This window comes from Gaeumannomyces tritici (genome assembly GCF_000145635.1).
Source record: "Gaeumannomyces tritici R3-111a-1 unplaced genomic scaffold supercont2.5, whole genome shotgun sequence".
In the NCBI taxonomy this organism is placed as follows: Eukaryota; Fungi; Ascomycota; class Sordariomycetes; order Magnaporthales; family Magnaporthaceae; genus Gaeumannomyces; species Gaeumannomyces tritici.
Window position 1 is genome coordinate 2956588 of NW_008804549.1, and position 26315 is coordinate 2982902.

General features: G+C 59.2%; 12 protein-coding genes across 12 annotated transcripts in view; 6 read left to right on the forward strand and 6 right to left on the reverse strand.

The window, feature by feature from the left end:
• Positions 1-269, reverse strand: part of GGTG_09990 (hypothetical protein) — a gene marked incomplete at both ends in the record, with an annotated part of 3258 nt that extends 2989 nt beyond the window's left edge. The window contains one exon of the mRNA XM_009227851.1: positions 145-269. Coding sequence (XP_009226115.1) covers positions 145-269 — 125 coding nt within the window. The remainder of the gene's footprint in view (positions 1-144) is intronic.
• Positions 270-598: 329 nt separating this feature from the next.
• GGTG_09991 (NMDA receptor-regulated protein 1) lies at positions 599-4260 on the reverse strand. Its single transcript, XM_009227852.1, has 3 exons — positions 2781-4260; positions 1533-2696; positions 599-1436 (listed from the first exon to the last, which is right to left on the reverse strand). Exons 1-3 carry the CDS (start codon positions 3688-3690, stop codon positions 988-990), a joined length of 2523 nt encoding a protein of 840 aa, XP_009226116.1. The 5' UTR covers positions 3691-4260; the 3' UTR covers positions 599-987.
• A 162-nt stretch (positions 4261-4422) lies between these two features.
• On the reverse strand, positions 4423-5754 carry GGTG_09992 (caffeine-induced death protein Cid2). Its single transcript, XM_009227853.1, has 2 exons — positions 5110-5754; positions 4423-5031 (listed from the first exon to the last, which is right to left on the reverse strand). Exons 1-2 carry the CDS (start codon positions 5408-5410, stop codon positions 4517-4519), a joined length of 816 nt encoding a protein of 271 aa, XP_009226117.1. The 5' UTR covers positions 5411-5754; the 3' UTR covers positions 4423-4516.
• Positions 5755-6130: 376 nt separating this feature from the next.
• GGTG_09993 (hypothetical protein) lies at positions 6131-8528 on the forward strand (the record flags this gene model as incomplete). Its single annotated transcript, XM_009227854.1, has 2 exons — positions 6131-7725; positions 8192-8528. 2 exons carry the CDS (start codon positions 6131-6133, stop codon positions 8526-8528), a joined length of 1932 nt encoding a protein of 643 aa, XP_009226118.1.
• A 454-nt stretch (positions 8529-8982) lies between these two features.
• On the forward strand, positions 8983-10118 carry GGTG_09994 (hypothetical protein). Its single transcript, XM_009227855.1, has one exon. It carries the CDS (start codon positions 9210-9212, stop codon positions 9840-9842), a length of 633 nt encoding a protein of 210 aa, XP_009226119.1. The 5' UTR covers positions 8983-9209; the 3' UTR covers positions 9843-10118.
• GGTG_09995 (hypothetical protein) lies at positions 9384-11535 on the reverse strand. Its single transcript, XM_009227856.1, has one exon. The coding sequence runs from the start codon at positions 11315-11317 to the stop codon at positions 10271-10273; it is 1047 nt and encodes a 348-aa protein (XP_009226120.1). The 5' UTR covers positions 11318-11535; the 3' UTR covers positions 9384-10270.
• GGTG_09996 (hypothetical protein) lies at positions 11457-13558 on the forward strand. The gene has a single exon (XM_009227857.1). It carries the CDS (start codon positions 11922-11924, stop codon positions 12984-12986), a length of 1065 nt encoding a protein of 354 aa, XP_009226121.1. The 5' UTR covers positions 11457-11921; the 3' UTR covers positions 12987-13558.
• GGTG_09997 (hydrolase) lies at positions 13555-18253 on the reverse strand. The gene is made up of 4 exons (XM_009227858.1): positions 17176-18253; positions 15350-17102; positions 14285-15275; positions 13555-14224 (listed from the first exon to the last, which is right to left on the reverse strand). The coding sequence occupies exons 2-4, from the start codon at positions 17085-17087 to the stop codon at positions 14122-14124; spliced, it is 2832 nt and encodes a 943-aa protein (XP_009226122.1). The 5' UTR covers positions 17088-17102; positions 17176-18253; the 3' UTR covers positions 13555-14121.
• Positions 18254-18694: 441 nt separating this feature from the next.
• Positions 18695-19371, forward strand: GGTG_09998 (hypothetical protein; the record flags this gene model as incomplete). The annotated part of the gene is made up of 2 exons (XM_009227859.1): positions 18695-19086; positions 19182-19371. The coding sequence occupies 2 exons, from the start codon at positions 18695-18697 to the stop codon at positions 19321-19323; spliced, it is 534 nt and encodes a 177-aa protein (XP_009226123.1). The 3' UTR covers positions 19324-19371.
• A 129-nt stretch (positions 19372-19500) lies between these two features.
• Positions 19501-21428, forward strand: GGTG_09999 (hypothetical protein). The gene has a single exon (XM_009227860.1). The coding sequence runs from the start codon at positions 19889-19891 to the stop codon at positions 21203-21205; it is 1317 nt and encodes a 438-aa protein (XP_009226124.1). The 5' UTR covers positions 19501-19888; the 3' UTR covers positions 21206-21428.
• Positions 21361-25542, reverse strand: GGTG_10000 (mitochondrial outer membrane protein IML2). The gene is made up of 2 exons (XM_009227861.1): positions 21983-25542; positions 21361-21864 (listed from the first exon to the last, which is right to left on the reverse strand). Exons 1-2 carry the CDS (start codon positions 24007-24009, stop codon positions 21585-21587), a joined length of 2307 nt encoding a protein of 768 aa, XP_009226125.1. The 5' UTR covers positions 24010-25542; the 3' UTR covers positions 21361-21584.
• A 65-nt stretch (positions 25543-25607) lies between these two features.
• On the forward strand, positions 25608-26161 carry GGTG_10001 (hypothetical protein; the record flags this gene model as incomplete). The annotated part of the gene is made up of 3 exons (XM_009227862.1): positions 25608-25743; positions 25921-26038; positions 26122-26161. The coding sequence occupies 3 exons, from the start codon at positions 25608-25610 to the stop codon at positions 26159-26161; spliced, it is 294 nt and encodes a 97-aa protein (XP_009226126.1).
• Positions 26162-26315: the final 154 nt, after the last annotated feature.

The window sequence follows — 26315 nt, forward strand, 5'->3', positions numbered from 1 at the left end:
ACGTCTCTCTCTCTCTCTCTCTCTCTCTCTCTCTCTCTCTCTCTCTCTCTCGGCTCCGTGCCCCGTCACGTCACGTCCTCCGGCCCATGCTCCCGAGAACCAGGAAGATGAGGAGAGTGATCCGGAACTGTCAGAGCTACGCACGTCTGTATGAAGTTCACCAGGGATGTCATGGACGTGCGATAGCCGTGCTTGGGGGCCCACGTCTTTCCGAGGAACCGCTCGTCGCGCTCGGCCACGGGCGGCGGGATCGTCATGGCCTTGGACATATGGCTGCGACCGCTCCCTCTTCCGTTGTCGTTGCTGTTTTGTCCGTCGCCGTCGATTTGTTCTGCAGGTCGGAAAAGAATGGTGTGCAGATGGTGTGCAGATGGTGCAGGGCTACTCGTTCTTTGAGAGACAAACGGACACATTGTCAAGGCGCCGTCTGGAAGGGGAAACCAAGAGAGAGAGGGAGAGCCCACCGCGCGCCCTTTGTTTTGCTGTGCTGCGAAGCAGGAATGTAGGGTGCTCGCGCATCACAGACTGAGACCTCATTTCCCAGCCTGCCGGATAGGCACGTAATAAAAGGGAGGAGCTCGGCTGCACTTTCATTTTTGATCCTTTTGCCATCCTGCCTGGGGTACATGGGCAAAAGACATTGCGAGTGCCAACAATTGCTTCTCAGAATCTCGAGTACACCTAAATCTTCCCGATGCAGTACTTTTCTCAAAGCCGACTTTTGTTTGCGCTTGACTCCCATGTTTCCAATTCATGTTGCACCGTCCGTCCAACCGCCCCAGGGGCCTGCCACCCGATCCCAATTCCGTCCCAGCCATGACAAAGATGTACGGAAGCAAATGCCTCAACCCCCTTGGGTCAGTTCAGGTAGACGGCAACTCTAAACCCTAGAGACAGAGGCAGAGAGAGAAAGGGACAAGGCGCGACGCGTGACGCCGAGGCCCTCTCGGCCCCAAGGCGGGACAAAAACACAAGCACCAGACGTCATCATGAGAATATGGTCGCGTCGGGGAACTTCACCTGGGCGGCCGCCTTGGCCGCGTCCACCTCGGCGCTCCGCCAGCTCTTGAGCGTGCCGACGACACTCTCGGCGTCCGACAGGGTCAGGGACGCCAGGTCGAGGACCGACGCCACGTCTTTGTCGGCCTCCTTGCGTTCGCTCTCACCGATGGCCCTGGCGGCGCGGATGGCGGCGAGCACGTGCGCGGGGCTGTCGGCGTGCGCCGCCCGGAACTCGGCGTTGAGCTTGGCCAGGTCCGCCGAAACCGGCACGGTCGTGAACTCGGCCTCCATGACCTCGGTCACCTTGGCTGGGAGCGATTCGCGGGCCGAGTTGAGGGCGCTGCGCAACCGGATCGACTGCTCGTGCACTCTGGGGTGGTCGGGTTGCAAAGCCCGTGCGGCATTCAGACAGCCCAGCGCGAGCAGGTACTTGTCTGTTGATGTCTGCGTTAGTTCCTGAAACATGTCCTATCGGAAGGGGAAAAAGAAAAAAAAAGGGAGGGATCGTCTTTTTGTGGGTGTTTTCTTACTTCTCCTGATGTACACCTCGAAGCCGGCAAGCTGCGCCTCAATGTTCTTGGGACTGAACTGGAGTAGCGGCAGAAGAAACTTGACGGCATCGTCCAGCGGCGTTTTGGTCGCCGCAAGCTTGAGCCCTAGTGGGTCCTCGTCCTTCTTCTTGGCCGCCTCGGCGTCTGTCTGCTTGCCCTTCTGGCCTGGCTTGTTGGGGTCCTGCTTTGTCGTCTTCTCCTGGGCCTCGCGCTCAGCCTTCTGGAGCTCCTTCTTGGCCTTCTTGGCGGCCTTCTTCCTCTCCGCCGCTGCCGTCTCCTCGCCGCCGGCGTCGGCTCCGTCTGCGGCGTTCCCGTTGACGCCGTTTGAGGATGAGGTGCCGACCTGGCCGTCGTGCATGTCCACATACAGCGCGACGGCATCCAGGGCTACGCGCGAGTAGAAGGGGTGGTCCCGGAGGTGGTCCTCCCACCGGATCATCTCGACATAGGCCCTGATCAGGCCTTTCCTGAGCGAGAAGGTGTGAAAGTCGTACTGGTCCTCCTGCCATATGTCGAAGATGGTGAAGATGGCGTGGAAGCGCTTAAGGGCCATCCCAAGGTTGCCTTGGCGGGCGTAGGCCTCGCCATCCTCCGTCAGGAACCACACCGATTGCATGTCGAGGAGGTCCGAGAGCGGGCCGCCAGGGGTCTCGGCCCGGGTGAAGAGAGCCATCGTCTTGAGCGCCTTGTCGTTCTCGTTGTTGCGCAGCTGGTACTTTGCCGTCTTTGTGTTGATGTACCTATCTCTCTTGTCAAGCTCGCGTGCCTGGTTCATGATCTCGGCGGCCTTTGCCGTGTTGCCATGGTGCTTCCATATCCTGGCCTTGGTCATGTGGAAATCGACACTACTGGGCACAACCTCGATGGCCTTGTCCACGTACTCCATAGCCTTGGTCAGGTCACGGCTGAGGTGGTAGTTATAGTGCTGGGCCATAAAGTAGAGAGCCGCCGCCTTGCCCTTGGAGGAGTCGCCGTTGGCACCAGCCTCGCCATGCGCTGCCAGGTACTCCCCAACGAGCTGCGGCAGTGCCGTCTTCTTAAATGAGTCTGAGTACAAGTGTTTGAGGTTGGCAAACGTAGATGGAACACCCTTGTTAAGCATAGAAGTGAGATATTCCCTTGCATGAGCCTTAAACTCGTCGCCTGTGGATCGGGAACGCGTGCAGCCAAGGTTAGCATTCGCAGATTCGGACAAGCGATGGTGGGAAGGGGGCCGGTTTGCCTTACCGGTCAAAATGTTCAGAGGTAGCCGACGGGCGGCGTCGCATCGGGGAGCTTTTTGGACGTATTCGTCAAAAATGGCCTTTTTAGCAGCAACATCTGCGTCGTCGATGCCCATGGCGTCCATGAGACGGAGGTAGTAATCCTCGTGGTCCGGGTTGCGGTCCAGGAGGGCGCGCCAGGCCTTGATGGCGTCGTCCTTCCTGCCGAGCTTGGTCAGGTAGTTTGCGCGGGCCTCCATGACGGCCAGCTTGTCGAGCACGTTCTTGGCGATGGACTCGAGGTGGTCGAGGGCGCGCTGGGTATCGCCCGTCTCGGCAATGACGGTGTTCTTGTACATGACAGCCTCGGAGTGCTCAAAATCAGCACGAGCAGGGGGAACCTTGAGGCTCTCCTCGTACGTGGTCAGCGTGCTCTCGGCCTCGGACAGGTTGCCGGCGAGCTGGTGGGCCAGGGCCAGTGCGGTCCAGTTCTGGCGCTGCTGAGGGCGGGCCTGCAGCATCTGCAGGCGGGTCTGGATGTAGCCCGGGTAGTCGCGCATCTGGATCTGCAGGATGGCCAGGTCGCGCTGGATCTGGGACGAGTCGGGCTCGAGACGCAGGGCGAACTTGTAGGCGCGGATGGCCTCGTCAAAGTTCTTGCGGGTGCGGTAGAGCATGCCGTAGACGTGCCAGCACACGTGCGACTTCATGTCGACCGACACGGCCTCCTTGCCCAGCACAAAGGCCTCCTCGGTCTTGCCCTGAGCGTTCATGATCAGGGCCTTCATGGCCATGGTGTCGCCATGCTTGGGGTTCTTCTTGAGGATCTGCTCGGCAGCCTTGAGCCCGCGGCGGTACTGCTTGTCCTCGAAGTTTCGGACGACGGTGCGCAGGAGGTTGTTATCCCTCGTGCTGAGGGGTTGTGAAGGCGACATTATGGCGTGTGCGGGAGGAGCCCCGGGTACGGCAACGGCAATGGATCCTCGGGAACGGCTCAGATAGAGACCGTGATACACAGAGGCCGGCTTGGCCGCGGCGGCACGAGGGGTTGCGTCGTGTGTCGTGTGTCGTGTGGGCAGGCAAGTGCGCTGCCGGTCAGCCAGTCAACTACAGCCCAATGCGCCCCGACGCTCCAGAGTCCGGACAAGGCGTGGTCGGTGTGGCCTCGGGACGGCAGGTTCGGGCTCGACTGTTGGGTTGGCAGACTGTTCGGGTGGATTTGGAGGGGGAGGCAGCCGACAAAGACTGGTGGTGAGAAGTCCGAGTCGGCCGTGGCACCGTATTCGACCATTCACGCCTCGGGTCCGCTATTTTCCTGAGTGAAGTGAGCAGAACGAGTGGGGCCTGTCCTCAATCTGCAGCCTCGCGCGTTCCCAAACTTATAGCATATAAACTACACCACGGGCTGGAGTCGAACATGTAAAAGTAATTTAGCTGGTAAGTACCGTCCCAGCTGCTTCTTTTGTTCTTTCTGGCATATGTCAGACAGCAAGTTTAGACAACGAGTTCGAACCAGCGTTGTGAACCTGGAAGCTTCGGATTTTTTGTTGGGGTTTCACGCTTTGGTGCTTTAACCCCACTCTCGCAGGGAAGCTCTGGCCGGAGCTCCCACAATGGGATTCTTAGCTTGGACCAAGTGCAAGAAAAACAGAAAGAACAGAAAGAGAAGGGTTTGCAATTATTCATATTTCACTCTTTTATACAAGGCGAGTGCCGTTTTGATACAACATGATCCCTTGGCTGGGGTAAAATACAAAAACATCAGCTCTGTCTTGCAGCCTTTTGCCACTTGTCAAACGCTTCCTCCCAACTCTCTCCGTCATCGCTCCCGCATCGCTCGTTGATCACCTCCCACGTCCGCCTTCTCACGATCCTTTCCACACCCCGCTCCTGCCGCAACAGAATCGCCAACCTCTCCGTCCGCGGCTCTGTCGGGAAGAAGCGGGCCGAGTACGGATCTAACCTCTCGTCGATTACCCTCTCCTTGTTCTTGGACTCCTCGGCCTCTCGTATTGCCGCCGATGGGTCGTTCGGGTCCGGACTGGTCGCCACCATGGTGCAGTACGATATCAGGTCCGAACGGGTCTTCCACGAGGGGAACAGCACATTCTGTTTAAACTGCCGGCAGGCGGCCCCGTCGATGGGCCTGTTGAGCGGACGCGGGATCCTCTGCGACGTCGTGGACGGATCGAAACCGTCCTTGGCCGGCGTCACCAGCGCATTGAGGTTCTGGGAGATGGAGTCGTCGATTGCGCCGCGCGAAAGCCGTAGGAAATCTAGCCAAGGCGCCATGGGAAAGCAAGGTTAGTACAACGGCGGAGCCCGGTAGGCCAGGGAGACCATGGCGGACGAACCTCTCAGTGCAGACGTAGAGAAGCACAGCTGAGGGGCGAGCGGCGGCCGGTCTGGGTGAGCGGGCATCGTCTTGGGCGCAGTCTCCCTTGGCGCGTCACCTTGACCTGGAGACGGCCCCTTTGACCAGAGAAATGAGGGAGACGCCAGCGTGTCGGCGGGTCCAAAAAGCCGGAAGCAGGTCAGGCGTGTAGCTGGCGTCGAAGCGGCTGTAGCTTGTGAGTCGGGTAGCACTGTCCGGGTGTTTTTTTTTTCGCAAGCTGCTTGGTGATTTTTCGAGAGTGAGCCCAGCAAGAATGACATGGCCAAACCGATGATGCGATGCGATGCGATTTGCGCCTGGGGGGAGCTTGCTGTGCCCCACTCCTTCAATCACGCACGGACCTCAAGCCTAGCCCGGCACTCCCGGGCTCGTCCCGCCCGCTGCGACAGCTCTCCAGGGTGGTGGCATAGAAAGATGCGCGGTTGGGAACTAGGACGGATCCGAGGAGTGGGAGCGTTGCCTCGCAAGTTACGTCCTGCAATAATAGATCTGCAGCAGGCAGCCGAGCTTCTGGCAATATTGTCAACGACCGTCAAGCACTCGTCAGGCATTCAACCGAAAAGAGCCTACTCCCAAGGACCCCTCAGAATGAGCTTTGCCCGAGCTTTGGGACGTCATGCGTTGGTACCCAAAACATTAAAGCTGCACATTTTGTCGCCCGGTTTCTTAGAGGTAACAAGGATCCATTGGAGGCTCATGTGTGGCTGAACGGCTTTCCCTATTGATGATAGGCTGGCAGATACATACCTAGGCAGGCATCAGCCGATCCCCTGATACATAAAACGCCTGGATTTCCATTGATCCGTGACCATCACATCACAGTCCAGACTCACGACTAGCTGTTTCTGTTCTCCACAGATGCCTCGTTGGATTACTCAATTCAATTTCCGGGGAGATCAGAGTCCTCGTTCAGACTGTGGGCAGATGCCCTCTGCATCAACCAGAGCGACATCCCTGAGAAAAACCACCAGGTCGGGCTCATGACCGATATATATCCCCGTGCCGAACTGGTGCTGGCATGGACTGGGCCTGATAAGGACGACATCCTGGCCCTCCTTTTCCAATCGATAGATATGATCAACCGTGCCGTTGATGCCAACGAGGGGGTTCTACCCAAGACGGGCCAAGAGGCTGTGGCCATGTTGCGGACTTGCAATGCGCTTATGCTTAGCCGAGAGACCGGCCCCGACGCCCTCAACCGAAAGGCTGGCTCCGGTCTCCTCAACCCAGAGGTTGGCTCCAGGGAATGGCTAGTGAAACCCTTTTGGGGAGCCGTCTGTGATTTCCTGCGCCTTCCGAACTGGAGACGGGTTTGGATCTACCAGGAGATCATCCCAGCGCAGAAGGTGGTCGTCTGCTCATCAAGCATGACTTGCCCAGCGGAGCCCATCGCATCCGCCATCCAACTTCTCCGTCTCGTCCACGACCACATACGCCAAAACTACTTCGATCTAGACAACAACCTGTCGGCCATGACGAAGTTGATACCATCGGACTTCAGGAGCCTATCCGGTTGCCACGGTATTTTTTCCCAGTACCAGGCCCGCAAATTGGACCCCGAATCACACTCGACGCTTACGGATTGCGAGCTCATGTTTGGGTTCGGCTGCGAAGCGACTGACCCCCGCGATCACGTCTTTGGCGTATTGAGCATGTGTACGCTAGATTTGCAACCCGACTACGCCAAATCGTTCAGTGAGGTGCAGATCGAGTTTACAGCTGCATTGTTCCGATCCAAAGACAGATCGTTTCGGGCTGGAGAAGAAACCCACGGCACTACCCTCTTGGAGTTGCTATTGTATGGCGCAACCCCCAAAATTGCCGCTATTCAAGGGGCACCATCTTGGGCCCCGTTTCCGAGATGCGAACGCAATCCATCACCATACACTGAGCGCGGAACTAATACGGTATTTCGACACGCCGAAATACTTGAAAATCCCTCTGTCGACGGTCGAGCTCTGTGTCTCCAGGGAACACAGCTGGGTGTCATACATTGCTTGTATGATCTGAACAAGGAGCAACACTCTTCTGAAATTTCCCAGGAGCGGCTCCGAGCTGTCCTTCGGTCGAAGCTTCTCCAGAGACCCATCGAGATCTACACTCTTCAAACGATGGCGAGACTGCTTTCCACGGGGTTTCGCGGGGCGTCGGGATATGAGGACCTATATATGTTCTACGCGCTCGCCCTGCTCACGAATGTGGCCGGTGTCGAGGGTGACGGCACATTTCATGACCATGTCCTTTCCATCAGAGGGGCACTCGCATCCCTTGGACTAGGCCTGGACCCAGAGAGCTTCTTCGAGTCTTTTTGCAGGATGTTTGGTACTTCCAAGTACTGCCAGAAAGATAGTAGAATAAGGGCTACGTTGGAAGACATATGGTATCATTCCAACACCGAACGCGGATATCTGGATCACAACAGAAGTTTAGAACGTCATATGTGTCTGCGGCCACCTCCCAGGGGCTTCGAACTTGCCGAGATGGACGGTGGCGAGTTCGGAAACCGACAGATATTGGCCTCTAAAGACGCCCAAGTGAGCGATTCGATTTGCGCATTCCATGGAAGTGCAAGACTGTACGTGCTACGCAAGCATTCGGAAGGGTGGCAGCTTGTTGGCCCATGCGAATTGGCCGAAATTCGCGACGGAGCTCTTGTCAAAGAGGTGGAGCTCCCAGTGGGAACTAGAGTTGAGCGTTTTCGAGTGGTGTGATCAAAGGGAGAAGGGACCGCATGAATGCAATTCTATTGGGTTACAAGCCGGAGTCCTAACACGATGACCAGGGCTCTTGTGTACCTTGACTCGCCTGCGGTTCATTGGCAACATTCGGATCGACTGCGGGAGGTGATGGTACTGGTCTAGCCGTCTGCAACTATCACGAACACGATCAGCTGTGGGTGAAGGTAGGGCCCTGGGGAATGGCGTAGTTGCCCCTCGGTCAGTTTAAACCCTGGCTAGGTACCTACATAGGTACCTACATACAGAAGTAGCTATCCCGGATAACTATTGGGATAGTATCTGCTAGAGAAGTTGGCGCCACAGCCGCGAGAGTGCCTGTTCTTGGCGGGGCAAACTGTCCATACCAGACGAGAATAACTCAAGCGGTGAGGACATTTCGCAGCTGCTACCTCTCCCGCGAGAGAAACTGTCCGACAAGCGCGGCCTTGGGCACTTACTCGCGGCGCTGTCGCTTGAGGTATTGCCAATGTCACCACCCGAGACGGTCCAGGAACGAGGCAGGAGATGGACATTGGGCGATAAGCATAACAACGGGGCCGGCTCATCCAAACGCGCCGTCTCGATTCATGTAGAGCAGCACTTGAGCCCAATTGCGACCGTCCTGGAGCGCTGCGCCATCGACGGTGCAACGCCGGGGTAGACCAAAGAAACAAAACAGAAAACGTCGGGAGCGCCGATGGCACCTTTTATTGCGAAAGCCCACGTCCACGGGCCTCGTGGTGGGAGTAGGAGGGGGGCAGCGGTTGGACATGTGGCTCCCCATAGGGATCCATCAGGGGCAGAGGGGGGATGATGGCGGGGCGCTGGCAGTCGACCAAGACGTTCGTGTCAGGAACCTTCCCGAACCGGAAGAACCATCCAGGACCCCGTCCAACGGCGGCGGAGGTTGTTGCTACCAACACGTCCGTGTCCAACACGATGGCTTGCAGTAGCAATGGGACAGGAACAGGGTGGATAACCCCACGATGTTTTGTTTCTCATGTCTGGTCAAACTCTATTCGCGAACCCATGTGCGCGGCTGGGGCGGCCGGCCGTTTTGCGTAGAGGTAATGGACCAAAAGATAGAGAGCCGTGGTGCCGAGATGGTGTATATATCTCAGTCCTGCCCTCCTCCATCGTCTCTCTCATTCCCTTCTCTCCATCATCCGGATCATCATCATCATCATCATCACATTTTTCCTATCGTCTTTTCCTAGGTCTTTTCCACCTTGGTCATATCTCTCAAGTCTACTCTTCACTTCTTCCTCTTGGTACCTCACCGTCTTTGACCGCCTCAAACCACCACAACACGCACAACTACCACAACAAAAGAACCACAAAGATGCAGCTCATCAACCTCGCCAAGCTCGTGGCCCTGGTCGCCATCGCTACCCCCTTGGTCGCCCACCCCACCGACCGCTCGGCGCTTGAGGTCCGCACCACCACCGGCATCAGGCCGTTCCCGGTCACCATCAATGCCATCAAGCGCGATGAGGTCGCCCAGGCCATCGAGCCGATCCGCATCGACCTGCAGCAGCCCGCCCGGCGCAGCAGCGACTTCATGCTCGCGCCGCGCATGGACCCCTTCAGCATCGCCGCCCTCACCACCACGGGCTTCAAGGTCCTCGGCAGCCTCGCCAAAGGCGTCAAGGGATGGATCAGCGAGTACAAGGCCAAGAAGGCCGGCAAGAAGACCGAGAGTGAAGACACCGACGAGCCTGCCAGCAGCGACGAGAGCGCTAGCGACGCCTCGGCCGACGATGAGAGCAGCAGCTCCAGCTCCGGCGGTGACGAGAGCGCCAGCGAGTCTTCGGCCAGCGAGTCTTCAGCCAGCGACGAGAGCAGCGACGAGAGCGCCAGCGAGTCTTCAGCCAGCGACGAGAGCAGCGACGAGAGCAGCGACGAGACCTCGGCCAGCGACAAGCACAAGAAGCGCACCGTCGTCGTCAAGCGCGCTGCTGTCTGGTCCGCTTAAGTCCAGCTCTTGCTTACTCAAAGGCCTGGTTGATCTTGAGCCCTCCCTTTTTATGTCTTGATATGTGCGATGTTTTTGTGTGTAATTTTGTGTATTTTCTATTTTAAAATAGTTAGTTGTTCGCGTCTAGTTGGCCAGGGTGCCTCGCGGTTTTGGTTTTCAATTTTTAGTTCTAGTTATCTTCAAACCTTCGATCCTACATTCCTTTATGACCTGCTGTGATTTGGCCGTCGGGCCTGAAATCGGAAAATAGTGACAAGTTGATGGCCATGGACGAGTGAGAGTTTGGAGGTAGTCTCGGTCGCCAAACGCGATTCGCATCTGGAACCAACACCTTCCATTCATTGATTTAACTATTATCAGAATACCCTATTTGACCAAGTCAGTGAGTCACTCGTTCCGAGCGCACGATCAGCACGCATTCGAGTTCAAGCCTTGTCCTCATCGGCCAGCTCCTGCTCGATCTTGGCCACCTCCTCCATCAGCTGCCTGCACCTGGCCCTGTCGGCGTCGGCGGGGGGCAGGTACGGCTTGCGGGGCAGCATCTTGCGCTCGGCGTCCTCGACGCCGGCCTTTGAGGCCGAGAAGACGGCGGCGGCGTACTTTGTCATGGCGATGCCGCTCTTGCAGGGGCGCTCGGCCAGGGCGGCCTTCTTGTGCAGCTCGAGCGCCTCGATGCGCTTGGCGACCTGGTCGGCGCCCGTGGCCGCCACGGCCCCGGTCCACAGCTCATAGATGCGCGAGACGGTGCGGGGGAAGACGTTGGCAAAGGCGGCGATGCACCCCGCGCTGCCGACGGCGAGGCCGCCGAGCAAAAAGTCGGACTGGCCGCCAAAGACGGCGAAGCGGCTGTCGGGCAGCTCGGCGGCCAGGCGCACAATCTTGGCGACGCTGCCGCACGTCAGCTTGACGCCGACGATCTGCGGGTGGCGGCGGGCCAGGGCGGCGATGGCGTCCGAGTCGAGGTCGACGCCGTTGCAGACGGCCGGGAAGTTGTACAGCACGACGGGCAGCGGGGTCCAGGCGGCGATGTCGGCGTAGAAGGCGTCGACGACGGCGGGCGTCGTGGCCTTGCCGAAGTAGCCCGGCGGCAGCACCAGGACCGAGTCGGCGCCCGCGGCCGCGGCGTCGCCGATGAACTCCTTGACCTGCGCCGTCGAGTGGCCGCCCACGCCGGCCATGATGGGGAAGTCGGGCCCGACGGCGGCGCGTGCCGCCTCGAGCAGCTGGCGGCGCTCGTCGCGCGTGAGCAGGAACGTCTCGGCGTTGGTGCCCAGGATCACGAGCCCGGCCAGGCCCGAGGAGGCGAGGTGGGCGTAGTACTTCTTTTGGTCCTCGAGCAGCAGCTTGTCCGTGTCGGGGTCGAACAGCGTCACCGCCGGCGCCCATACCCCCGAGGGCGGGACTTTTAGTTCCATGGTGCCAGCTTCGTTAGTAGCGGCAGCCGCGGGCAAGGCCTTGGCGAGCTCAGACATGTTGGCGGCCTGGCGTTGACCGAGGAAGTGGAAGTAGAAGTAGGAGATTGGAAGCCGAAGAAAGGAAAGAAGAAAAGTGGCAGCAGCCCAAAATGGTCCCCTCCGGCGCCGAAAATGGGCACCCGTCGGGTGGTGCTGGACCGACCGAGCCGAGAAGACAACCTGCGGGGTTGCAAGTCGACGTTGAAGTGGGGGGCTGGGCTGGCGTGTTTGTTGTCAGTCAACAGCAAATCGAGCCAACCATCAACGCTGGAACGGCCCGGCGTGGCTGAAACAGGAAATGCAGGCAGGCTTGTCAGCGATTGGTGCTCAAGCTCGGAGCTCCCTGACGTACTAGCCAGGCACCTACAAACCAAGCCATGCGTCTCATTGGCGCGAACATGCCGGGCCCTACCTCTAGGCAGAACCGTTTGCTTCTTGATTACTGGTTGAGACCTCCAAGGAGGTGTTGGCTGAAAAGAAGGTCAAGCTCGGCCCTGCCACACACACACACACACACACACACACACACACACACACACAGCAGTCGAGCCCAGCATCACCAGCTCCCTCGACTACCCGTTCAACAAACCGTCTACCTATTACCTCTAGGTAGCCCGCAGAGATGTGGCAGACAGAGCGCGCCCAGGCCCTGGGCCTCATAGTCATGGGGACCGGCGAGCTTCTCACCAATGTCCTGGGCCACCTCGACCAGCGGACCCTCCTCTGCTCCGCCGTGCGCGTCTGCCACCGGTGGAACGACCTGATCGAGACCGCCCCCGACATCCAGCAGCGCCACTTCTTCAGCCCCGTCCCGCAGAGGGACACCTCGAACCCCTCGCCGCTCGACTGGGACGACGACGACGACGACGACGACAGCAACGACGACGACCCGCCCGTCCGGCTCAACCCCCTCCTCGCCCGAGTCTTCCGCCGCTTCTTCACGCCCGCCTGCACGCCCAGCCACATCGCCTTCAGCGACGTCTTCGCCAGCCCGGCCGACTGCAACAGGGGCGCCCGCCCCCACGCCGAGCTGACCCCCGAGTCCCGCGCCCGCTTCGCCGCCATCCTCCAGCCGCCGCCGCCGCCGCCGCCACAGTCGGGCGGCGCGAGCTGGCGCCGGGCGCTGACGCAGCAGCCTCCCGTGCGGCGCCTGGGGGTCTGGGTCCAGCTGCAGAGCGACTTCCGGCCGGCCCCGGGCGCCCTCGGCGAGCCCCCCGCGGGGACCGTCCTGGCCACCACCACCGCCACCAGCACCGCCACCGCCAGCATCAGCGGCCGCTTCTACGTCGTCGAGTACCCGGCCGGCCTGCGCATGGGCGAGCTGTACGACCTCTGCCTGGGCCCGCCGGGCAGGCCCAACCTCAGCCTGCGGCCCTTCTGGAGCCCGCAGACGCCCGCGGTGTGGCGCCCGCCCGGCGCCGTCGGAGGTAGGCGGCGCCGCCTGGGCGGCAGGAGGAGGTGCGGTGGCGGCCAGGAGAAGGAGCTGGCGCGCGTGCTGCAGACCGCGGCCCTCCATCCGGCATGGCAGGGCGTCGACGGCGTGCTGCGGCTCTTCAAGTCCAGCACCTCGTGGGACGCCGCCGACAGGGTCCGCCGCCTCGATTTCATGCAGCAGTTTGTGTTCCCCGAGGCCGAGGCTGAGGCTGAGGTTCAGCGTAGCTTTTGGTCGAGCCTGCTTTTTGGTTAGAATCCTGGTGGCAAATGTGTTGAACAGCAGATGGCGCTGAGTGAAGTCTGCCATACCTACCATAAAAAGATGACAGTTTTACAGGTCCCAGGGACTAGAATCATTAATGCTATGGTCATTTCTTTTTCTCATCTTTCTTCCTACTCCCCCCTCTCAGTTTCTCCCTGTTATTGTTATTCCTGTTATTGTTATTCCTGTTATTCTCATTCCTATTCTTACAGTCCTAGCAGCCCCTTCGGTGTGGAGGCGTGCGTGTGTCAGGCATCATGCGTCGGGCATTATTTGTTGCCTCTTTTGTAAGGTATACTCGGGGGTTGTACGTTAACCCCCGAGTAAGTCATGTCATGATCAATATTTCACAAAGCGCTCAGCCCCTTTCCGCTTCAATGGCCCCTCGGACAGCACAAGGATAAAGAAAGTTGAAGCCAACGCGACACAAGGCTCGACCCGTCTGCAATTTATGCATTAAATCATGAGCAAGGTCACCTTGGCAAACAGCATGCAACCATCTAATACTACTCCCACTAGGGCGATAAAGCAGCCCGGCCGCAACAAGGGAGATAAAAACCAACACGAGTTCAGCATGACAAGACAATGTGATAGAACAATTCCTGAGAAGCGGGTTCCAGTCTCCATAGCGGTTTTGAGCATTGCATGATATATCCAGAAGGTTGCGCTGCTCGTGCATACATCGTGGTATACAAAGCCGCCTAGTCAGAATGCCCCCACAAGATTAAAGGTTTGGGCAAGCCGAGAAGTGCCAGAGTCTAGCTCAAGTAATAGTCTCAAAGGGAATGTGTGGGAAATGTAGAGGACATGGTTTTTCAACGGTTGTACACGAAGGCGACTTCTAAAGATGGGTAGTAAGTGGGCGGATGACGAAGGGAGAAATAAAGAAACATCCTCGTCTGGGTTTTTTTTTTCGGACAAAACAAAAGAACAATCCGATCGTCCACAAAATCGCAGCGTTCGAAAGCACAGTATCCGCCTTCGTGACAGTGTTCGGACGGGGATAAGCTGCCGACCAACAGAGATTAGATTAAACATTTATCAAGATAGACGCCCCAAATCGTAGATTATTATGTGGGAGGAAATTATCCCGCATTGGGAGTAGGGGGACAGCGACGTTATTGCCTCAGAGAGTAGGGCCGCCAACGCCGACAGGCCTGCGATCATTTTCTGATAGCGACAGCCCTCGATCGCGCTGCGACGCCCCAGTGAGGCGCGACCAGTTTTTCCTAGGTTTTTGTTAGCCAAGGACTGGGTCGGATCATGGATGAAGGATGGGGATTATTTACCATTCGTCGCTGATTTCGGCGAGAACTCTGCTCATAACGCTCGCGCTCGCCATTAGGCCATGGCCCTCCCCCTCGAGCACGCGAACCTCGCAGCGCTTCATGGTCTTCCCTAGCCAGCGCACGTTCTCAACGGGCACGCGCGTGTCCCTGGAGCCGTGATGGATCACTACAGGCCGCGTGATGTCCACGTAACGGAACCCAATCGTGTGCCTACGCTCCAGGCACACGAGCAGGTCCACAGCTGGGTTCGCCCCCGTCGTGGCCAGTTCCCAGATGGCCTGCGTGAGTCGCGAGTCGTATGTCGCCTGCCGCTCGCGGTCCGCCAGCGCCGATGCGGCGGCCGCAAGAACGGCGGCCTCGCGCGCAGCGTGCGCAGCCGATGCTGTCGAGGATGACCTCTTGTGTCTACCGTTGCTCGCCGTCTTTGAATTACCGTTTATGCTCGGTTTGAAAAGATCCATCTCCTCCGCTGCCCCGAGGTCCCCGCGTGGGATCCCCGACGGCTTGTCTCCAATTTCGTGGAGCAGGTTGTTCTCTTTATTGCCATCCGGGCTGGTGCTGGTTGGCAGAGGAGGCATATGCTGGTTCGCCTGTGATCGAGCGGCCGCCTCCTTCTCACGGTCCCCCTTTACGGCCACGTTGGCGCCGCTCTTGCGCTTCTTACGTGGCGTCTTGGGCAAGCTCGACGTGATGCTGCTGCTCGTTGCCGTCATGAAGGAGCTGTTGGCTGCTCTCAAAATGGGTGTCGGCAGCGCTCGCAGAATCCGCTGCGACGTGGGTATTGCGTTTGTGGGTGGTAACGGCGTCTGCGCCGAGGCCCCAAAGACAGACATCTGCGACGGCGGGATCCACGGCGCCAAAAGGTGGATCCGACCTCTAATGTGCTGGGGCATGCGCAATGCGGTTGCCAACGCATAGATGGCGCCAGCTGAATGGGCTAGTATAGAGAACTTGGTGATCTTGAGGGCTTGGCAGATGGCGTACACATCGTCTTTATGATTGTGGGATGGAATTAGCAACGGCGGAGCCAGGATGCGCAAACATGATGGTATAAAATCATCTTACCTGGCCAACCAAGAGGGGTCGCGGTCCCGTCTGTGTGCGGCTCGCTATCTCCCACACCTGGTCGATCTGGGGTAATGAGCCTCAGGCCCAGCGTGAGGGCCAGCTCGTCGTAGAAGGCAGTGATGTATCTTGTTAAACCCATGCCAACACAGCAAAACACGGCGCTCCCCTCGCTGTCTCCCACCTCGGAGAAGGAGATGACACGGCCAGTCTGGGGGTGCCGTACCGTTTGCGAGAGACGGGGAGAGCACATGTACGATTCGACTGCGTCGTCAATGCTGTCGGCACTGGGCGGACGCTCGTACGACACATGCATCGGGTCCGGCGTAGTGTTTCCCGGACTGGCCGAGACGTTCTTTGCGCGGCTGCTGGCGCGTTTAATTCGGGCGGCGTCGTTCATCTGATCCTGCCCCGAAATCCTCCTTCCATCCAGCTCCTTATCCTTCCGACGCGATTGGGCGATGGAGGGGGAGGGCGCACCCTCTTCGATGTCAAGGCCGCCGTGGAGGTCACTCAAGTCAAGGTGGCCATGTGACGACGACTTTTCCCGCCGGCGCGATTGCGGCTCGGCTGCTCCGGAGCTAGAACGAGAGTGGCCATGGCCACCGCTCGCGTCGCCCACAGTCAAGTGATCTCTGCGGCTGTCCTGGTGTTTTCGCACAGATGGGTGGCGGGATTTGGACGTGCTGGTCTGTTCCTCATCCTCTGGAATGGCATCAGCCGAATCCGGCTGTTTTGTCGTCCGCCGCGACGAGTGCCGCCTTGTGCTAGTCCCGGCTTTGCGCAAGCTTGAATCCCTCACTGGAATGGCGCGAGGAGACGTGCTGCCGCGCCGGTCGGGCGAATGTGGCGGGTCCAGGAAATCCGAGGCAGCCATGACAGCATCCGCCATTGAACTGCTCGGCTCCTCGTTGATGGGAACCTCGGCGAGGAAGGCGTCCTGGCGAGGCGGCGCTGATCCAAGACTGAGCCAATCGTTTCCAACGGAACCAATACTAGCCCGCTTCTTGTCCTCCTTCTCCCGGAGGCGCTCTCGGCTGCTCATATACATTAGGCCTTTGTGCGATCGCCCTTGCTTCTTGCCCCAGCTATCGTGTGACTTCTGTCGCCTGAGCTCGGGGACCGGTGGCACCGCCCCACGTTCAATTGAGAGATTGCCGATGCTGTGGGTGTCAGCATCGCGCGACGCAAGCGATCCCTTGGACGACGGTCGCGAGGCAGTACGGGAACCGCCGAGGAGTGACTTTAGCCCGCCGCCGCTCTCCTCCCGGAGAGGCTTGGGCGCCGTGAGCGGGGAGAAGCCAGACGGGGGCTTGGACGTCCGGACGACAGGGGGGGACGCGGCGAGGGTTTCGATGTCGTCGTCGTATTCGTCGGCGCTCCCGCGCGGAGGGGAACTGAAGGCGCCGTAGTCGACGCCGAAAGACCCAACGCTCGCAGACTTGTGCAGCCGAGGCGGCGAGCTCGCTGAGGGGGAATAGGAGCGGGAGGCGGCCGAGCTGCGGACAGGAAGATCCAGGCGGGAGGACGAATGCTTTGGACCCAGATCGAGGCTGGTGATGAGGGAGGAGATGACGTCGGGGCCCGAGCCGACGGGAATCTGAAGGGCGTGGCGCGAGGGAGCGTGGTATGTAGAACGAGAGGGCGCTGGGTGTGCGTCCTTGCGGCGAGGCTGCTGCTGGCGCGAGGACGAGAGTCGGGGAACGGGTGGCACGGGGGGCACTGTTGGACTGTCCATCTTGGACCTGACGGCCTACAGTGCGCGGGTTAGCAAGGAAAAGGGTCGGCGGTCGGATGCTGCGATCTTCCATGCATCTGTCACTTACGACCAGGCGCGCGACCAGGCACGACCCAGTTGCGCAGCAGGCTACTTGGGTTTGGCGGCTAGGGCTAACCGAGAAGGAGTAGCACGGCCCGGGCAAGAAGGGCGAGTAACAGAAAAAGGTAGGTGACCTACACCGTAAGGTGCTAAGGTAGGCGTAGGGAGGTGGTGCAGGTTGGCAACCAGGATGGACCCAATTTCAGCCGTCTGACCTGCGTGTGGTTGCAGCGCGGTTGCAAACCGACGGGAACGCATGAGCACAAGCGTCTAGACGGTCTCAAAACAGTGGCGCCCCTAAAAGTCAAAAACAACAGACCAGACGGTCAAAGCGGAGGGAGCCCTCCCAGACGCAGCGTACCTTTTTTTTTTCCTGTTCTTTTTTCTTCTTCCCCTGCCAGGAATTGCCGGCAAGCAATCGACAACGAATGGCTGCGTTGCACGCGTGGGCAGGACTCAGGGCGTCGGACAGGGGCACAGGGGGCAGCCGATCAGTTAGAAATGCAAGTACGACCCTGAAAGAACGCCCCCGCAAGTCCACCAACTAGCGGCCCGTGTTGTGCTCGTTGCTTTCTAGCACTGCAGCACTGCACCACGCACGCGGGTTGCCGTGATCAACAATGTGTGGATGGGGCCGCAGCAGAGCGTCGCGGTGGTCGCAGAAGTTGGTCGCAGTTGGTGGCAGTTGGCGGATGCAATGCGCCGCAGTGACCGCGATGGAAGTCTCGCTTGCAGTAGCGTTTCGGCGGCGATGGGTGGGGCGTATCAGCAGGCAATCATCATATGCACCTGGCTGATCAAAGTGACAATTGAGAGCTTTGATTCAGGGCTTGCTTGGCCGCGAATTCTATGAGACGTATGCCGTCAAATTAGCACCAAGCACCAGCCAGATCGAAGGAGGGATACAAGACGAGAAAAAGTAAAGAAAGAGTCTGCGAGCTGCTTCCCCCGATTAAGCTCGACGACAGTCGGCCATCCCGAAGCACACGACCATCGAGGGAGCATCAACGCAACCCCAGCTGTGGGCCGGCAGATTGAATATTGATCGATGTGTGCATGTGGTGATTAAGCTCCACCAGTCGGCATGACCTCCCTGCCCGCACCCCCAATTCTCCGCAAGGGAGCCACTGGAGCTACTATATAGAGCCATGAAAAGCAGCAGGTATGTAGGGTGTGCATATCTCGTTTGGGCCCAGCCGTGGAGAGAGCGCAACAGTGAGGGAGGGGTCGCCATTGGCTGTGTCCGTGTCACAATGACAGCTATATCGAATGGCTAGACTCCTTTTCTAATGACGTCTGTGCGTTCATAGGGAGGGGGGTGTGGGAAGCTGAAAGAGAAAAGAAAAGAGAATTGGAAAAGGAAACGAGCCCGCACTCACAACGGCTGTGGGGGAACCTTCCCAGATCACGAGCTGAAGGGATATGGATGCACGCATCGAGGAAGCCGAGGGAGAGATAGCCGGGACAAAAAAAAAAACCTAATCGACATTAGCCCGACAAGCAGACCTAGATGGAGGCTAACGGAAATGGTGTCGAGTCGTGCTTACCAAGAAGGCGCCACAATCTGCCTGCGAAAGGGGCAAGCGCACACCGCTGCCACGCCGTTCCTCGCCGCCCACAAGGCGGTTGCGTGGGAGCCATCACTGTGCGGCCAGTTGCTCCATGGAGGGAGTGCAAGCTCAAGTTGTGCCACGAGAAGAGATGGACCGAGATGTTCCTCCATCCAGGCCGGCCTTCGTGTTTGGAGCCAGGCATTATCCGAGCTCTATCCCCACTGGGCAAGCCTCCTGGCCAGTGCAACCCTTGTTGGGCCGCGATCAGGGCGGTCGAGTAAAATTCCCGTGATCGATACTTTGTTAGCTCAGCCTTGTCGAGACATGGCGATGCCTCGCAAGCTGGGAATACATCACGACCTAAGGTACAAGTTACCGTCGGCCCCACTCGTGCTGTAGCGGAATAACGAGACTCTGAAGCTGACGACGTCAATTGCTACCTACGTCATGACATCTGCAGGCTGGAAAAAGGCCTCATTGCTTGGGGTGATATCGTCAAGCTGCCCTTCAGCACATCGGGTTGGAATAATCATGGAGGGTTTCGCCGACCCGTGGTTCTCACCTTCGGGGAAGCAAGGGGAGAAGGCCGGTCAGCCTTTTGACATGGTGCTTGGGCCACATGGAGTCCAATCCAGCCAGTGATGAAAAAGAGGGCCCCATTTAAAAATGGAAAAAAATGTCCGAAGCAATGGATCCACCCAACGTAGCATCCAATACGACCCTCACCGAACTCCAAGTGAGCACGGCCAGCCGCATGCTGTCCTCGATCGTCCCCGTCACCGAAGCGACATTGCATCGTGGGCAGCAACAATGATTTTGTGGAAACCCTCTGGGTGCGAAACAAGGCCAAGCCCACGTTTCCCACGGTGCTGGTACGGCAGGCATTGATGACGCGGGGATGCGTACTGGACCTACGTACGTCGGATGGCATATCAAAATGACGATCCGAGGAACGCGTTGAGGCAACCTGCCCCTACAGGGACAACGAATGGGGATAGGCGCGCTGTCATGTGATATCGACTGGATGTTGGCCAGCTGCAAATTACGAGCCTGTCTTGGTGCCTAATGAGAGTCCGGAGGGTGGGCGGCTTAGCTAAGAGCGATCGTCTTGTTTGCCATTTGCCAGGATGTGCGAGACGACGTCATCACTCTGCCAAGCCAACTTGAATGGTGAGGCCGGGCAGCGACATCCATGATGGGCTGCAAGATGCAGGAATACCAACGTCCACCTCGCTGTTTCGAGTGAAGGGCAGACTTGTGGTATCTCATCCCGGAACCACACACCTACATGGTGGAAGAATCTCCAACATATCACACCCTGCCCCAAGCCGAGCCGTGCAGTCACGTTCCTCGCCATCACAACCAAGTGATCCCAAAAATAATCTTGCGCATGCCACCAAGCACACCCCGGCCGGCAACATGGACATCCTGCTCTCCCTCCCGATAGCCTCCTACTTCCTGGCACCGGGCGTGACCTCGTGGTCCACGTCGCTCAACCTCCTCTTCTTCTACATGACCTGGACCACCCTCGTCCTGTCGCACAGCCCGCTCCGCATCGAGCTGGTCGGCACCCTCGCCGTCCGCCTGGGTTTGTACCTGGCCCCGGCCCTGCTCTCCCTCGCCTTCGACTCCTTGCTCCCCAGCCTGGCGGGGGGCGTCAAGGTGGGCGGGGCCGCGTCCCTGCCGCCTCGCGACCCGGCCGTCCTCGCGCGCGCCCTCGGCCTCGCCGTCGCGAACCTGGCCCTCGAGGCCGCCGCGCAGGCCGCCGTCGGCCTGGCCCACTCCGCCCTCCGCCCCGCCGCCGGGCCCGTGTTCCCCACCACGTCGACCCTGCCGCTGCCCTGGGGCATCGTCAAGCACGTGGCGCTGCTGCTGGCCATGCGCGAGTGCCTCACCTACACCATCCACCGCCACATCCTGCACTCCTCCTCCTCCTCCTTCTCCCCTTCCCGGAGAGGCAGCAGCGGCGGCGGCAACAACCGGCTCAGGAGGTGGCACGCCGGCTGGGGCGCGCACGCCCGCAGCCGCGCCCGCGCCGCGCCCTACGCGCTGCTGCTGGCCGCCGACCACCCGGCCAGCTTCCTGCTGCACCGCTTCGCGCCGCTGTACGCGCCCGCGCTGCTGCTGCGCCCGCACCTGCTGACCTTCCTGCTCTTCGCCGCCCTCGTCACCGCCGAGGAGACGCTGGCCATGTCGGGATATAGCGTCGTACCGGGCATCGTCATGGGCGGCATTGCCAGGCGGACCTCTGCGCACTTTTGCGGCGCTGGCGCCGGCAACTACGGCGCTTGGGGCCTGCTGGACTGGGCCTGCGGCACGAACCTGGGCCGCGACGTCGTGGACGACGTCAAGGACGAGGCCGAAAAGCACCGTGTCAAGGAGCGTGGGGAGAGCGCTGCCAATAGTGGCATGAGTTTCATTCAGCAGGGGATCGAGGGGGTTAGGAGGTCCAAGAGGACGAGGAAAACGAGAACTGTGAGTTGAATGCCCACTGTCCGTTATTTTCCTTGTCAGGATATGTATCTCACCGCTTTGGAAGGATGCTTGGAGTTGGTTGAGGCGTATTTGGTGATTCCGGCGACTTTGCTAGTTTCCTCGCATTTCCTAAGCTATTTTTCATCAATGCAATGTTCAAAAACTTAGAGTAGGGTCGTATATTCTTAGTCTTGGTATGTGTGTTGGAAAATCTAGGAGACATTGTCTATCATGTTATGGTGCTTCGTGTGCACATGTTAAAGAATATTGCCCGACGCCCCAACCGCCACAAAAGTAGGTCATCTATGCCCAATAGATGATTTGCCATGAAATCTGCCAAGAGCATCTAACGGGACACTGCCTGTGTCCTGAACGCCAAACGAGCTCCTCATGGCCAGCCCTTGTTAGTCTTCAACCACCTGACAGAGTCCAGCCCGGTCTGAACCCTGACGCCGAAGCGTGCGTCCAACACATACGTCTCCCACGCGGCCACAGTCTCGAGCAGGCTCAGGCACTCATCCGCCTTGGTCTTGCGGTGCTCGTCCACCTCGTCGGCGCCCGAGGGCCAGTGGCCCGGCTCGCAGCACTCGGTCCACGCCAGAACGCCCAGTTCGTATGAGACCATGGGCAAGACGTGGTCTTCCCTGTTGCTGATTTTGAACAGAGCACTGTTGGTGGTAAAAGTTAGCTTCCGAGTCAAGTCGTCACGATATGGCCCGAAAAAAAAAGTCCCGGCAAGGCAGGCATGGAGTTGGGGGGAAACGCGGCGAGAATAAATTCACATACCGATCAAGCGTGGTGAGGCCCTGAAGTATCTTCCTGGCCTCCTCATTCCTGCCGACCTGCCTCAGGAAGGCCGCCGTGCCGAGCCCCTGGATGCCCATCTCGTCCACCTCCTCCTTGATCTTGGGCAGCTTGTCCGCGGGGGCTGTGCACCTGTCCCAGGCCAGGACGAGGAGCGCCGCCTCCACGACGTCGGGCGGCATGCGCTTCCCGCCGTTCCAGAGGTAGATCATCTCCGCCGCCGGGCTGGCCCCGATGGCGTCGGCCAGGTCGACCCCGAGCGCCGCCGCGCGCGCCTCCCACTTGGCGAGCTTCCGGGTCGTGAACACCTCGAACGGCAGCTGCCGCGCCATGAAGCGCTTGCGGCCCGCGACCGTCGGCGCCTTGCGGAGCAGCTCCTCGGCGCCTTTTTTGTGCCTCCGCACCTTTGTCTCGAGCTCGGTCCTCTCGGCCCCCGCGGCGTCGGCGTCGAGCTTGGCGAGGGCGTGGACGGCGTCGCGGTACATCTCGAGCTCCGCGCAGCCCGCGATGAAGTAGTATATCGTGTGGCTCCAGTCGTTGAGCTCGATCATGCGCAGGAAGGCGGCGTGCATGCGCGGCCAGTCGAGCGAGAACATGGCGTAGAGGGCGAGCTCGAACGCGTTCAGGGCCGCGACCTGGCGCATTTTGGACTCGCTGTTGCTCGCCAGCATGTCGGTCGCCTCGCTCAGCCGGCGCTCGTTGGCGAGCACGCGCGCCTCCTCGAGCTTCCAGAACCCAGAGTCCGGGTATCGCTCGCGCATCGTGCCGAGCAGCTTCGCACAGCGCTCTCGTGGGTAGCCCACGATCTCGTCCTCGTCTGCCAGCTCCTCGATATCGCGCTCAGTGGGCAGGATTTCGGTAAAAGCCATGACTCCGTGGTAGTAGCCCAGGAGTACCATTGCGGCCACAGCACCCATAACGTTGTGATATGAGGTGCTCTTCCACAGAGACGAAACACCCCGTGCCCGATCGCCCTTGAACCCGATAACGTAAAGCAGCCTGGAAAAGGCCGGGGGCACCATTGAGAGGATGAGAAGAAGGATGCCATAAAACATGTTATTGGCACTGTGACAAAAGATGTCGACCGGATTTGTAAAAATGCCAGCCTCGGCCGGCGGTCCCGCCCCTAGAGGCTCGGGGGGAGTGCGGGCCCCTGAGCTTGGCGTTGACGAGGAAAGCTGGAGTTCGGCAAGCCGCTTCTCCAGCGCCGGCGTAGCTGCGCCTGACGCAGGAGAGCCCCCTAGCATCTTTCCCATGTGGCCACCGTAGCCGGCTGGGGTTGGTGCCTCCGAGAGGGCCTCGGAAGCGTCAACGAACTCGAGGTCTGCGTCCTCCTCGCCACCTAAGCGAGAGGCCGGTTTTGGATCGGGGGCTTTGATTTCGGCAAAGTCGGCTTCGTCAACGTCTCCTGCCGGTGGTGCCGAGGCCAGCCCTGTCGGCTTGGCTTTGCTGCCGTGCTCTCTTACTAGGGCTTCCTCGGCCGTAGCCAAGCTATCCATGATGGCGTAGGCCTTCCTTAGCTTGTAGAATCCCTTGATGGCATCCGTCAAGCTCTCGTGCAGAACGCCGACGATGGCGTTCATCAGCAGGGCGCCGGCATAGACGAGCGCAAACTCGGACCCGGCAGGATAAAGCTGACCGGCCATGGCCCCCTTTTTCTCGGCCTTGACCTTATCGGCCCACGATGTGCTTTCACACTCTATCAAGCGCATCGAGGCCTCCGTCATGACCTCCTTTTCGAAACCCAAGATGGAGCGTATGAATATGCTCACGCCAAGACCCAGCTGATGGAACGAGCTTGCGTCGCCGCGCTCACGAAGCAGCGCCTCGGCGCCTTCTGGGTCATCGTTCATAATCAGGGCCATGGACCGCAGTGCGTCATTCATGTCGTGGGCCTTGCGCTCCTCGGCGCTCCGTGATGGCTCGCCATTGGGGGCAGGGGTGGTTGAGCGGCTTGACGATTTCGATGAGGGCGCCGCGGAGCTGCGAAACCACGATCTGAGAGACATTGTGTAGCAGCTGTGGAAGGGGTTCGAAGAGATCAATGGTGGCAGATAGAGGGGTGAGTGAGGGCAAAGGGAGACAGGTATCAGGTATCAGTTGTGTCAGTCCTAGGACGGACCACAGGGCTGATGCCTTTCCACCCAAGGCCGCGTCTAGGTAGTCAACCAGAGAAAGGATCGTGTAGTAAAGGGGCAAAGAGGAGGAAAAAAGGTCTGCAAGAAAAACAAGAATATCAAGTGGCCCAACTGCGCCAACAACAAACACGGACCGGAGTTAAGCAAGGCACCCGCACCATGCGCCGAGTGGGCGTAAGCTAGGGTTTAAAGGGAAACCGCTAGCTGGGTACAAGTGGGCAGGCAAAGGCGCGGACAAACCCGAGGCAGTCCCCGCAGAGCCTGTGCCCCAGCGCACACAGACCTGGCCTGGTCAGTCGTGAAATAGGCTCCGTCCCAAACAAAGAATTGCTCCTCCAGAGCGGGAAGACGGGGGTTCATGGGCGTGTGCTAGGGTCAGGCTGGACGGGAAGAGCCCTGAAACGCCTCGCAGGCTCGACCGTTCGACACGCTGGGGCGAGGTGGGCTGGGAGTCAGCCGCATGGGAAGGATGGCTCCCTGTAAAGCTGTCGTTATTGACGTTGTGCCTGGTGTCCCGCCCTGGACGGATTGGGAGGAGGACAGGCAATTATCCGGGCAAAAAAAGGGGTCTACTGCTCGTATTCGATGGAACAATAAGAATGCATTCCCCGAACCGTGCTTACGTCGAATGCGTGAGGTGTTATGTGTAGGTGGGTTAGTAGAAGAGGCTGTGAGTGGTGACGTAGGCATCTCCCCCAGTCCATCAGGAAGCCTCACCCCTGGGGGATGGGTGTGTTGCGAAGTGCGCTCAATTATTGGCGAGAGATGACAAGTGCCAAATGATAGGAACCAGTGCGGCAATGATGGGACCAATCACCAGCCGACTCTCGGGGTGCGCTCTGCAGCGCGCACCAGTTCCACGAGCAGACCTCAGTGCTATCGTTAACATGGGGCCTGTCATTGTCTTCCGCTGTATCCATCTCCGATTTAGAGCTGTTGGTCAGATCGACCTACCACTCCGAGTTGTGGAAACGGCGCACTTGGGCCGAGTAAATAGCAATCTCTGCGCTGTCGACATGGGGCCAATTAATAAACAAACTCCCCGAAACCGCCAATCCAGGGCACACGAGAACAGCCAGGGTCGCAGGGTCGGCTCAGGTGGTGCGCGCGCTAAAAACATAGTGGCGCTGGAAAGCACAGGCACAACAGGCAATCGCGGTTTGACGCAACGACGCCGGGGTGGTCCGAGCTTCCAGCCGCATTCCGAATTCCCATCCATCCAGCTCGTATGCCGCCATCCACCATCAGCAGTAGCAGCACCCCCAAAATCGCCGCCCACCCACGACGACGACGACCAGCCAAGTCCAGCCCAGCCCAGCCAGTCGCACCTCTAGTGCTTGTCGACGACTCAGCCGACGGGACATCACAACTCCCCGACACCCGAAGACACCGATTGCGGTTGCCCCGTTCCCCCGACCAACAATCGAGCAGCACAGCGGACGCACAAGTCCCCCCAAAACACAGCAAGCATGGCATCTTCGGCACCGCCCGCCGCCGGCCAGAAGAAGGACGACAAGCCGGCCGACCAGGCCGCCAAGCCCGAGACACAGCAGAAGTCGGCCGCGCTCGAGGAGGACGACGAGTTTGAGGACTTCCCCGTCGACGGTACGTTTTTGCAGCAATCCCGTCCCGCCGGTTTTTTTTGGGAGCTTTGAGGAGGGGGGGTCAAATCATCTCTAGTGGCGAGATGTGGGGAGGGAGCTTTTTCTTTTTCTTTTTCTCTCCTTATCGCTTTCTGGGCAAGCAAAGCTGACCGTCTTCCCATCTCGCCGCCGGATCCAGACTGGGACATGGAGGAGACCGAGGGCGGCGCCAGCAACGAGGCCACCACCCAGAAGCACCTGTGGGAGGAGTCATGGGACGACGACGACACGAGCGATGACTTTTCGCAGCAACTTAAGTACGTTGAGGCCCGAGGACTCATCATCCACACCCGTTTCGTCTTTGATGGGCCATGATCCTGACTTTACATCTACCATCTAGGGAGGAACTGAAGAAGGTCGAGGCCTCGAAGCGCAGATGATCCGGTCGAGTCAACTGTTGATGTGGGCACACGGGATGGCATGGAGGTGCAATCAAGTCGAGGGCCAGACGCCAGGAGGCCGAGGCCGGTGCCTTACCCAATTATAGACACGGCGACCTTGCAAGCCTCCCAAATAATACCAAAATAGAGGTCC

Excerpts from the sequence above, each read along its gene's own strand:
- GGTG_09994 (XM_009227855.1), top strand. The coding sequence starts at position 9,210 with ATGCAGCTCATCAACCTCGCCAAGCTCGTGGCCCTGGTCGCCATCGCT.
- GGTG_09992 (XM_009227853.1), bottom strand. The coding sequence starts at position 5,410 with ATGTCATTCTTGCTGGGCTCACTCTCGAAAAATCACCAAGCAGCTTGC. Across the intron at positions 5,032-5,109 it reads CTCTACGTCTGCACTGAGAG|ATTTCCTACGGCTTTCGCGC; the intron begins GTTCGTCCGCCA and ends CGCCTTGGCTAG.
- GGTG_09999 (XM_009227860.1), top strand. The coding sequence starts at position 19,889 with ATGGTGAGGCCGGGCAGCGACATCCATGATGGGCTGCAAGATGCAGGA.
- GGTG_09996 (XM_009227857.1), top strand. The coding sequence starts at position 11,922 with ATGTGGCAGACAGAGCGCGCCCAGGCCCTGGGCCTCATAGTCATGGGG.
- GGTG_09995 (XM_009227856.1), bottom strand. The coding sequence starts at position 11,317 with ATGTCTGAGCTCGCCAAGGCCTTGCCCGCGGCTGCCGCTACTAACGAA.
- GGTG_09991 (XM_009227852.1), bottom strand. The coding sequence starts at position 3,690 with ATGTCGCCTTCACAACCCCTCAGCACGAGGGATAACAACCTCCTGCGC. Across the intron at positions 2,697-2,780 it reads ACCTCTGAACATTTTGACCG|GCGACGAGTTTAAGGCTCAT; the intron begins GTAAGGCAAACC and ends CCCGATCCACAG. Across the intron at positions 1,437-1,532 it reads CGAGGTGTACATCAGGAGAA|ACAAGTACCTGCTCGCGCTG; the intron begins GTAAGAAAACAC and ends AGACATCAACAG.
- GGTG_10000 (XM_009227861.1), bottom strand. The coding sequence starts at position 24,009 with ATGTCTCTCAGATCGTGGTTTCGCAGCTCCGCGGCGCCCTCATCGAAA. Across the intron at positions 21,865-21,982 it reads GGCCTCACCACGCTTGATCG|TGCTCTGTTCAAAATCAGCA; the intron begins GTATGTGAATTT and ends TACCACCAACAG.
- GGTG_09997 (XM_009227858.1), bottom strand. The coding sequence starts at position 17,087 with ATGGACAGTCCAACAGTGCCCCCCGTGCCACCCGTTCCCCGACTCTCG. Across the intron at positions 15,276-15,349 it reads GACCCCTCTTGGTTGGCCAG|ACGATGTGTACGCCATCTGC; the intron begins GTAAGATGATTT and ends ACAATCATAAAG. Across the intron at positions 14,225-14,284 it reads GCCGAAATCAGCGACGAATG|GAAAAACTGGTCGCGCCTCA; the intron begins GTAAATAATCCC and ends ACAAAAACCTAG.